General features: G+C 35.6%; 1 protein-coding gene across 1 annotated transcript; it reads left to right on the top strand.

The window, feature by feature from the left end:
- Positions 1–9072: 9072 nt before the first annotated feature.
- Positions 9073–11825, top strand: LOC133528124 (zinc carboxypeptidase-like). Its single transcript, XM_061865353.1, has 6 exons — positions 9073–9472; positions 9583–9973; positions 10064–10148; positions 10435–10637; positions 10860–10944; positions 11329–11825. The coding sequence occupies exons 1-6, from the start codon at positions 9108–9110 to the stop codon at positions 11586–11588; spliced, it is 1389 nt and encodes a 462-aa protein (XP_061721337.1). The 5' UTR covers positions 9073–9107; the 3' UTR covers positions 11589–11825.
- The last annotated feature ends 334 nt before the right edge of the window (positions 11826–12159 follow it).

Below are 12159 nucleotides of genomic sequence, written 5' to 3'. Positions count from 1 at the left end.
ATATTATTCTAGAGCCTTTTCATTTGGAACGCCTCGCTAAAATTAAGATTATGCAACTCCTTCTATTGCGACTTAAGGAGGAAAAATACTGAAAAAACTGGCAAACCAAACAAACCGACGCGCACGAAGCATCTCGGTTACAGCTTACAGGCCAATTTCGAACGTACACTGAAATCAGAATGCACGAATGATATATGTATCATTTTATTTAGTTATCGTGCGTCTCGCTTGAGCCAATACATGTGCGGAGTACGAGCTAAATACTCAATGACATCAGTGTAAGTTCGAATTGGCCTAGTAGGTAAACATTGTTTCCTATATCTGCTGCTTTCTGTAAAATTTTGTGGGTAGGTTCGATAATTATGTTTTTTCTCAATTTAGTTTTTCTAAATTCTTCTAAACGGCAGAACCATACATTTATTCAGTTTTAAGCTATGCTCGCGAGGACTACAACTCACAGAGCTATTAGTATTATTTGCCTTTTTTGTACTCTATTGCTTGACTTGCAATTTTGATGTCTGTAGGTAATTTATAATTGGTATTAATTCTCACTATTGACAATGAAACAATAAAATTTAGCAGTACAATCATAACCATAAAGATAAGCTTAACTTGATATAGTTTTATAGCATTAGGTTTAATAGAGATATTATGAAAGATATTTTTTTAGTTCATAAACATATTGCAAACAAGTAAGTACCTTTATTTTAAATGTATTAAAAAAAATCTATTACATTTTTTTTATCATACGAACAAATTGTTTTTATATAGGGCTTGCAAGCCGCCCATTTCTGTATCCGGATAATTCAAATAGATGTTATTGTACTATCCGGATAAAACGAATAATTCGAATATTTAAATTTTATTTAATAAAACTCACATGATATTTATAAAAAATGTATGTGTGATCCTCGAATTTCGGCTTGGTACTATCGCGTATAAAAGTTCATACTATTTTATAAATCAATGGGTCATTCTCGCATTTCGTGCAAATCGGTGTTTTAGGTAATTTACCAAAAAAGTGTTGTTGTTTTCGAATATCTGTAAAAGCAAGGTTGTAACATACGGCCTAAAGTATATGTCTCTTCAACGAACAATTCTAAAAAGGTAATAGTTTTCTTTATATTTACAATTAACACCCAATTTTTTCATTCCTCTCTACATGTAACGCATGAAGGTATAACTTTGACCTACATTTGAACCTTAAGATACTAAAAATAGAAAATTCGTTGTTTGCTCACTTAATGACTAATTTAGTTATGTTTTAAATCGTTTAATATTAGAAGCTAGATATTAACAGTTAAAATTATACAGCCTTATAAGTGTATGGTTCAAGTAATTTCTTCATTACCGACGCGAGAAATGGATTAGCTATATTTTGCTACATAGCAAGGGTATATAGCGTCTACCGCCGATGCTACGCATTGTTCGTCAGTCAGTTGGCCGCGTGATCTCGTAGCGGACGCGCGTATGCCGCTGTTAGCGAACATACCTACGTTCTCGCGTGTCGAAAAGGAGTGTGGTTCAAAACAATCTTCATCGCCATCCAGTGATTTACACAGTAAGTTCCAAGTGTACATTATTATAATTATACGTAATGAAGTGTTTTAGTGTTGCCTTCCAGATGGTTTATTCTGCAAAATTAAGGTCTGATGCCAACCGACGTAGGCGACAAAAACTTACAAAACTTCATTCATATCTGTGTCATTCACTTCTTTTCCTTCCAGTTTTACTGGGGAAGGTAATGAATGCATTAAGAAGGTAATGATAATATATTCGAGGCAGTACATTTAATGGAAAGAGGCTCAGTTATTATAAAGATTACGTTGTTATAAACATTTAAAACTAGATATATAATAATAGGGGAGCCCAACCGGGGATTTTTCGGGTTTACTCGAGCGCAGTAGATTAACATAAACCTGCCGCTCTGTTACCTTTTCTTGTGATGACACTCAAAACATGAGTGTTCAGTACTTCTGTGATACATACGTTTTGAATGTAGGGGTGCGTCTGATAAATATTAATCTTAAGAAATAGTATATCATAAAAATCTGGTTATTCTACTTCTGGTTTTAGTTCATAAACCTGGTTCGTCGTGCATAGCAGCTCCGGACGAAGATACGGAGCCAACTGCACCACCTTAGCATCGTCGCCGCTCGCGAATTCGTTGCACCGCACTTCGTAACGAAATGCGGTGACAGTGTGAGATAATCGCCTTTTTTTGGTGAAGCAGGGGTAAATGCATTTACGCATCTCACCCCCGGGCCAGGTCAGCCCATGTGGGGGTAGTATGTGGGACTCGCTCCTCCCACAGCTACACAGAGGGAGGGGAGGAGAATACCCACTAACATCCCCTGCGGCGTCACCCGCTCTGCCGTTACTGGGAGCGCCGAGGGATTGCAGCCATTCTACCACGACGCTCCCCAGCATAGACGCTGGGAGCACCCGCGCTAAGGAAGGAGAGGACCAGGGACGCTATGGCCCTCCCCCTAGACGTGTGGGGCCGTATGGTGGGTACCCAGCCCACCAGCCCTATTGGAAGATCAGACTAAGGCTGCTGCATAGCGCTTTCGCCTTCTCCTCTGCCGTCTGCGCCTGAGAGGATGCGCGTCCACATTTTCCTTGCGTATTCGCTCAGCGGCCTCCTTTTGTGTCATAACGATTTCAGAGAAGGTGGCAACCGCATTCCATGATCTCTCGCTGCATAACATGGCCGAGACAACACTATGCAGCGAGAGATTACGCCCAATAACGCCCGTTAGGGCACCTCTCTCGGTATCCCACCGGTTACATACCTACAAGGTGTGTTGGGCTGTCGTCTGAGTCACCACATTCATGACAGACCGGACTCGGCTCCCGTTGAATTTTGTGCAGGTAGTGACCGAAGCACCACCTGGGTCAGCCGGTATGATAGCACACCTCTTTTCCGCTTTATCCATTCCCGGAACGATGAAAAGAGTGCCCCAATGGTGCGGGTGCCATAGGGCGAGTCCTCCAGGTTTTCCTTCCATCGTTCCAGGAGCCTCTCTTCTGCCTGACGTAGCACTTGCTCCGACTCTTCGGGGTCTACGCGTTCTCTCCGCGCCCTCGCCTCCGCCCTCATTCGGTACCTCTCCGCCAGTACCTGAGCATCAAGCTCCCACGGAGGGGTATTAGCTAGGAGGCACGCTGCGGCATGGGACACCGTTGAATATGCCCTGATGGTGCGTTGTGCTGCTACTCACTGAGGCCGCCTGAGTAGGGCGCTGTTGCGCTCCGAGAGCCTGTCCGCCCATATTGGCGCCCCATACAGCGCCATGCTCCTTAGTACTCCCGCATACAGTCACTGACACGGAGCATTCGGACCGCCTACATTTGGGAGCAGTCGGCACAGGGCTGAGGCATTCAAGTTCCCGGATTTGCGAGCCTCCTCTAGCACATTGTTGGCTTCCGTGCAGACTTCGTCAATTATGTCCCCCTCATAGATTTTCGAGACCGGGGAGGAGCTCTTTACAACTTCTGAGCTGATGGCAGGAGTTGCCCTGGTATACTCATAGATGTCCTTCCCTCGTGCACGTATGATACGTCGCTCCGCATCCTTATCAACGTCAGAGATCATTTCATACTCATCGGAATCTATATTCCGCAGTTGTGCTTTAGCTCTTGCCATGCCTGAATATTTACCTCCAGCTTTTCCTCTACGCGCAGTGTTTATTTTTGGGGCAACATCCGGCTACAGATTCCCAGCATCGTCTTCGTGTGCACGTTTCCCATTTTTATAGGGCTTCCCTTAGTCAAATGTTCTTTAAGGACTGCTTTGTTATCACTTTGTTTTAGCATTAAAATGGCCAGGCCAGAGAAAAAAATGACCAAAGAAGACTAACTAGCAAAAGATAGGCAGCCTAAAAAAGAAAACTATTAGATTATAAAAAATAATCCCGAATTATATGCGATACAAAGAGAAAAAGAAAGAAATAGATACTTGTTAAGAAAGGAACAAAAAAGATTTGTAGCATAAAGGAAATGACACCTCGTGCTCAAAGAAAACAGAAAGAAATGGTGGTCAAATAGTAATATTTTTTTTTGTAGAAATTTACAAAACACGCCATTAAAATAATTGCAAGAGATTTAATCAAAATTGCGTAGGTAGTCAGTCAATTAATGATAATGTAACAATTTAAAATAATAGACTAATCACAGACCGATTGAAATTTAGTTTAGTTTTTTGAATAAAACAATAATTATGTTGGTTACTTAAACTATTAAATAACAAATAAGGATCGGCTGTAACAAAATTCTTCTTATTCAGAAGCATACATATATATTTCTTTGGGAGACTTTTTATGCCACCCTTTCACTATTTCATAGTTTTATGCAGGTATATTGTGTATTTGCTAAATGCCAGACATTAATCGACACGTTTTTAATATTGTTGATTTCATTAATGTTGTTAATTTTCTTTAAATAAAGATTTTTATGTCAGATTTCATAAGTTTGTTTCATTACAGTCCAGTGAAAATTTTACCGTCCGATGCCAATTTCATTCCTTTCCTTTATCATTCATTACCATCTCAGGCCATTTCATTACCAGCGCGTAGTTCATTACCAGTAGCCCTATTAAATGAAAAGTAATAAGGTTACGAAGGTGCCTTTAGCATAAAAATGTTAATCAACCAATCCACACATTGACGAAATCCAAAATTTTATCAATTAAAAGAAAAATTACAAATCGAGAGAATATCACCGATTTGCACGAAATGAGAGAATGACCCCAATACGCATTTTGAATATTTGTGTGCAACGCAAACCTTAAAGAAACCTTATTTCGTTGAAAGAAGTATTAAAATAGTCAGTTATCAATCTGTTCAGGTTCACTCTCCTTAGAAGTGACAATGAACTTTCGAACAAGACCAAAATATAACTTTTTATTGTATGAGGATACTATTTCAGTTTCATTTACTTGTTAGAATTAGTATATTTTCATTTAAAAAGCCATAATACTTTTACACAATAGTAATAGAGTAGTTTACGCTTTTGTGTATAAAAGTTTTTCTTGTCATGTTCAAGTTTTTTTTGCAAGATTTCTCAAAATTCCCGTTTTATTTTGTGATTCTGTTTTCACCATCATATTCTAGCAATTATAATTCTTAATTTCCTATATAATTATATTACATATTATAAACGTTGAACTTGACGAGGGGGCCCAAACGCTTAAGAAAACCAACGATCTCCTTTTACGCATCAAAGCAAGGCCTGTCGACTTCCTTAGAAAGATATGACGCTTCATAATTGCGCATGTGTGGTCTGACGCTCTGGAAATAGATACCAGTTATTAATATAAAAATATTTTGCTACAGCAACATTGCTCCTATCTGACTTTGTCTATTCAACTTTGGGAACAAATAAAAACATTTTTATCAAATATTTTGATTTATGTCACACTACCATATGTAAATTATTATTATTTTATATAAATTATTACCTATTTCAGTTTGTCTTTGTCTATGTTCATAAAATCTATGGAGGTCAGAGGCACATATCGGTATATCCATAAAGCCTTGCACTTGGGTCTGGCCGGTTATAACATAGACAAAAGTCTGCAATGTCAATGCTGTCAAAGTAATTGACTATTTTCATTTTCAAAACTATCAGTTTTCATATAAAATGATTAAATAACGATTTATGTTCTTGAAATAGATTTATTGATTAATTTTTAAAATTAAAAATCCACCGCACAGTATCTCCGCTCAGACTCGGTTAAAGTTTAATCCATTGTACTAAACTAAGAAACAACAATTATTTCAAGGTAAGAAATATTTTAATCTATAAATAAAATAAGTGTACTATTGCCAAATTCAAATACATAAATTTAATCTTACCACCCTCTTAAGTCCCACGGACGCCCTATCGCATCCAAAATTACAATCAAAATTCATCATAGATGTAAAATTTTACATTGTTTTAGCCGGCAATTTAGAACTCTGGTAGCTATTAGCAAGGTTAGTAATTAGGGACATAGGTTATAGTATTGTTTAAAATGTGACTGTTTTGTTTTAGAGGGTGAACGTGAGAAAATAATCCATCATTTCCTTGGAAAGGCTCAAAATCAAAAGGCACGGATCCGCCACATAATTCCGACTAGTTGTAGTTTCTCGGTGACCATCAACAAGACCGCTGCATTGAGCTGTGGAGCAGAAAGTGTCCGACAGTCGGCTAGATGTAATAACAACTTTGTCTGTTATATATTCATGTAATTTTTAGTTTTTTGGGCTGATATATGTGATATGATTATAAGTTACAGTAATTGCAATTGTGGAGTAAAATCAGATGTGCCAAAGATCATGTTTTAGATATATAAAAAGCTATATTAAATGCAATAAATAGTATATGTATATATATAAAATTGTTTTTATCATGAAGATTTTAATGACTTCTATTTATTGTTATGAAGGTGATCTGGGAATTAAAACATGCGCTAAAAATAGACGACCTAAACATAAATAACGCCTTAAAAAAATCAAAAGATAATCACACGCACAGGATAGGTTAACTATTTGGTACCCACATCAATAATGAACCGAAATTACCGACCTGTGGTCTCATTGAATAAAATTCATATAGGTATGTAAATATTATATGGAAGTGTCACAGTTAGTTCAACAAGCCCCGTCCGATACATAAATTTGTATAGAAAATGACTTTTTTCCTGCCTATTGTATGTTTTTCGAACGAATTAAGCTCTTTTGATCCTAATATATAGGAATAAAAATATTTATAACTTGATAATAAACTGTATTGTTACCTTTTATATTGAAAAAACTTTAAAATATAGATATCATTATCTCTTAGGACAAAAGATGCCTGTGATTTTGATTAATATGTAACATAATATTTTTTTATTTGATAGATACTAATTTAAAAACCTCACCCCAACAAAAACAAAAAATGAAAAAATACAAAAAGAAATTACGTCGCCGGGATTCGAACCCAGAACCACTAGCTAGAACTGGATCACTACCTACCAAAACCCGCCAGGCTAAACCGGTTGTCAATTTTAGTACTGAGATACAAAGAGAGCGCCACTAGTATAAACGAACTTTTGAAAGGGGCATTTTTTTGTATGGAGTTAGCGTTCTTCTCCTAGTGAGTATTATATTCTTTGCATCAAAGGCTGTGTAACAGCAAACGTTAAGGTATTTTTAGGAGTTCGACCTTTTCACCGATGCTATTACGGTGATTTTTTTTTAGGAGAACGTTTTATTTGGTTTAGATTTTTTTTTTCTAAGTGAATATTATTATGGCATATAGCATTCGATTACATAGGCGTGACGACGCGACGCACGTAAAATACCCCGTTGTAAAATGTCCTTGTAAGATTACCGTTATTAACCGTTAGGTTAGTTAATTTAGTATTAATTAATTATTGGGTTGGGTTGCGATGTTCAAATTAAAAAATAATTTTCCGCAATGATTTCTGACACAAGCTTTAATTGCTTGATTAGATGGTTTTTCGAATTAGTGGCACAACTGTTATTAATTTTTTATTTATTTAAAAGGCACACTAAATAGACAATCAATTTTTTTACAATATATGTATAGAAAGGTAGGTCTTATATAATATAAGAATGCCATCCAAAATAAGCATCCTAAAATTACACTGAATTACAGAATAACATAAATAATTTTAACATGTCAAATTGCTTTATATTACTCGTATTATAAAGTATTATTGTGAAGTACGATGGCTGAGAACCCTAACAACCTGCCTCCTGAATACTGCCAGCCGTGAGTCGAAAATGACAATTTCTCTGTTTTATATTACAAATCATTGTACTTACTCTCGACATATTCTGTAGACCTGAAGGCCGAAAATCTTAGGAGCACGGGATAGTACGCTAGGCGAGTCATTTTTATGATGTAGAAGTGTGTGAAGGAAGTAATGTAAGAGATGACGAGATTCAAGGGAGGATATGTTAAACGTTTGTAGTCTCTGTTCATAACGATTACGTATGAGATCATGTTTGTAGCGATAGGGAATGTTGTTAGAGTGCACTGAGTAACAGGAAGACCAGACGATGCAACCATACTAGAGTACAATGCGAACGAGACTCTGAAACAGACAGAGAAGACTGCTCGATTTCTTAAAATCTTTTGTAACACGAAGGATAAATCCCAGCATTTGGTTCTTTTTTTATTAGTTATATACTTGTAGTGGTATTTAAAATTCAGTTGCTCATCTAGCCAAAATTTGTATCTGTAAATGGGTCATAGAAACTCTTCAACCCTCCGTTTAGTATTAGTTGCCTGCGACATTCTGTTCTTATATCTATAAACAATATTCATTACAGGACACTATTACATACATTGACAAAGTTCCACGGTAATAAGGTCAATAAGGCTTGTTTTGTGGGTACTTAGACAACGATATACATAATACTAACTAATGACTTCAGTTGATTATGTCAAAAGATAGTTGGCTTTATTTCATGTAAATTTAACTACCATAAATTCTAATGCTAGTCAATTCCTTCAACAAATTGGCCAATTAGACAATTGACATATGGGACAGAACGTGGTTTTTATGATATTTAGAAAATCTGTCTTTAAACGGTTGATACAGTCTCTTCTCATTTAAGGTCAATCAAGGTTTTCATTGCAAATTTATTCAAATGCAAAATGCTTTACTACTACTTCAATGGCTATTTCAGTGACCCAGAAAGGACCTTTGCCTCTGAAAAACACTACTCCGCCCTGTTCTGCGCCACTTCTTGTCTTTTAGGGCTTCTTGACTCCAGCCCAGCGGTACCTGGGACGCCCGGATGGACATTCTCCACAAGTCGTGTTGCGTATTACGTTAAAATCTTGCCAATTCTATTGGATTCCGCAACCAGCTTCAATATCGTTAAATTTTTCGAATAGTTTTCTTTAAAAATGTAATGAGATTTTTGTCATAAATGGTATTCGGATTATTCGTTTTACCCGGATATTAACTTAACGTATCAGTATTGCGATACAACGAGGAAATGCCATCAGCATGTATATATCCTTTATATATGTATATTGTTATTGTAAATAAATAAAATATTATTATCCGGGTGTTAAATTAGTCGGATATCTATACAAAACAGATGAATTTAGTAAAAAAAAAGTGCTTACCGCGACCAATGGTCAATATATATTGTATCGTGACTTTTGTTTTCCAGAACAATATGTTGAAACTTCTGGCCACCTTACTTTTACTAAGTAGCTATGCAAATAGTGAAAAGTTTAATTTCACCAATTATGCCCTATACAGGGTAATCCCGAGTACCGTTGAAGAACTCGAAATACTGAATTCAATGCTTTCTAATCCCCAGTTAGATTTTTTCGAAGATCCAGTGAGTGTGAATGATATGGTTAGTGTAGTGACATCACCTGGGTACAGAAAAACGTTTGATGATATATTAAAAGCAAATAATATAGACGCTGAAGTTACCATTGAAAATATACAAACGTAAGTAATAAACGAATGATCCATGATAAAAGACTATAAGTTAAGATACTTAAACAATCAACAAATGTTGTCATTGTAACTGTTTTTAAGATAAAAGTTTCTGTTAACAGGGTAATTGACAACGAGAAACACGGTAAATATATCCAACGCAATGTGCAATCTATGACATGGGATGCGTACTTTCCTTTAGACGACATATACGCCTGGCTTGATGATATTGCTGCTGCTAACAGTGATATTGTTACATTGATCGATGGAGGAGAGTCCTATGAAGGAAGAGAAATTAAAGGGGTTAAAATTTCACATGGTAGCGGCCGAAAGAGCATATTCATTGAAGGAGGCATACACGCCAGAGAATGGATATCGTACGCAACAGTCAACTATATTATTACTCAGCTTTTGTACAGTGAGGATCCTGAAGCTCAAGCTGCTGCCAGAGATTTTGACTGGTACATATTTCCCTGCACTAACCCTGATGGATATGTTTGGACTTGGACAGACGTAAGCTTTTGATGAAAGTATAAATAAGTTTTTCAATTGATTATTTTGTCACAGCGATGATTGGAATAAATTGTTTTTTTTTTTTTTTAGTTCAGACTGTGGCGTAAAAACAGGCGTCCTGTTGGAACTGAATTTGGTATTGATTTAAATAGGAATTGGGACAGCAATTGGATGCGTAAGTGTAATATTTATTCAATTTGTAACATCTATAACATATCAGTTCAGCGCATCTGTTACGTAAAAAGAAAAAAAATGGTTCAAATAATCAGGGAATAAAATTTTGTTTCTGATAAAATTGTATTCACGAAAAGGTACACGATAAAACCAAGTGTGAATGTTAGAGTAAAAAAAAAACAATTTTATGGCAGTTTGCTTTATGATGTGTATGTTATTAAACTTTACTCTTTATGGACAAGTGACAAGTGAATATTTTTAGTAAATAATTTGTGCATTTTTTGCAGTTAAAAGTTCTAGCAGTAATCCTAGCAGCAACAATTATGCAGGCAGTGAACCGTTTTCCGAACCTGAAGCAAGAACTTTGGCTGCCTATATAGAAAGCGTTGCAGATAATATGGAAATGTATATCAGTTTTCATTCTTCGGGACAAATGCTTATGGTCCCTTACGGAAATACTACGGAACCGTTGGACAATTATGAAGATTCGGTAATATTGTAATTTATAATTTTGTTCGTAAGTAAATAGGTGTAATTTTCGTCGTACCTACTTAGTGTAGTTATCCCTGTTTAGACGTGATTCTGCAAACTAGATGCAACGCAAACTAATAAACCACCATTTGAAATTTTACCTTATTTTAAGCCAGTAAAGTTATTATTTAGTTCTTTTGTTATAGTTTCTTATTGTTTTAATAAATTTTATTTTGTACAGGTGAAAATTGCCCGAAGAGCAATAGGATCATTGACAGTACGTTACGGAACCCCATATGTAGCTGGAAATGTGGCTGAAGTAATTTGTAAGTGTATTTTTATTACTTTATCATTCGAGTATATTATCTGGCACATGCCACCTACCTATCTACCTACCTATATACAAAAATCTTGCAAGCAGAGTTAGACGAAGATAATTCTGCAATGATTTTGATAGCACAGACTATGCAAGTGTTATTTAAACGTCAAAATTTCATAGAAGTTTGACGTTTAAAATAACACTTGCACAATCTGGGCTATCAAAATCACTGCAGACTTGTTCGAAATATTAACCTTTAATCTAGATGTTTAAAAATGTTACATAATTATATTTCATAGGAAGAAAAACATAGTTAAAGAGAGAAACTACGAACACCAATGAGAGTGTGTCTTTATAAAAAATTATTTAACAGTAACTTGATTTTCCTTAGATGAAGCAACGGGAACTAGTGTAGATTGGGTAAAAGAAAAACTACGTATCCCTCTTACATTCATCTACGAATTACGAGACCGAGGTGAATACGGCCATCTCCTGCCCGCCGAGCAAATTTTACCCAACAACGAAGAAATCTGGGATTCAGTACTAGCTTTAATTAGAGAAGGACGTGCTCTGGGCTACTTCAATTCAGCATCTTCCGTTCAAGGGTCATTGGCAGTTATGCTAGGAGTTTTGTTATATCTTGTCAATTAACATCAGTGATGGAACGCCGATATACTTTTATTATATCGATTAGCTATTCAATATCATAGCGGTTTTTTTATCTGTATAAAGTTTGTTTAGGATTATTTTTTCGAAATTGTTTGCTTTTTTAGCACCATTGGTATCATTATGGAAAAGCATAAAAAATATGTAAAATATCTGCTTGACAAGTATTTGGCTTTATTTTTATTACATATTAAAAAAAAGATTGTTTATTTACTAAATCTTTCCCACTATGCATAACAACCGTATATAAATAATATAACATTTGATAACTTATTCAAATATTTATCGAAGACATATTACTTAAGAGCAGTGAAAAAAAAATAAAGACATAATATCGATTATTAGTGTTAATAAAAATGAGTCTTAATTTTATATTATATTTGACACATAAATCCTAATCATTCCTATTTAATTCAATGCTTTAATATTGAAAAATTGAAAATTATTTATTTAGGTAAATATTTCGTTTTGACGATACAGTTAATGGAGTCCCCTAGTAAGTATATTATATATTGGGTTTGGAGTGGAATTCTACCAGGATTGAATAGAGTAAAAC

The sequence above is a fragment of the Cydia pomonella genome, chromosome 19 (genome assembly GCF_033807575.1).
Source record: "Cydia pomonella isolate Wapato2018A chromosome 19, ilCydPomo1, whole genome shotgun sequence".
In the NCBI taxonomy this organism is placed as follows: domain Eukaryota; kingdom Metazoa; phylum Arthropoda; class Insecta; order Lepidoptera; family Tortricidae; genus Cydia; species Cydia pomonella.
This window is presented reverse-complemented; position numbering and strand designations above follow the sequence as displayed.

Excerpts from the sequence above, each read along its gene's own strand:
- LOC133528124 (XM_061865353.1), top strand. The coding sequence starts at position 9,108 with ATGAATTTAGTAAAAAAAAAGTGCTTACCGCGACCAATGGTCAATATA. Across the intron at positions 9,473-9,582 it reads ACCATTGAAAATATACAAAC|GGTAATTGACAACGAGAAAC; the intron begins GTAAGTAATAAA and ends TTCTGTTAACAG. Across the intron at positions 10,945-11,328 it reads AAATGTGGCTGAAGTAATTT|ATGAAGCAACGGGAACTAGT; the intron begins GTAAGTGTATTT and ends GATTTTCCTTAG.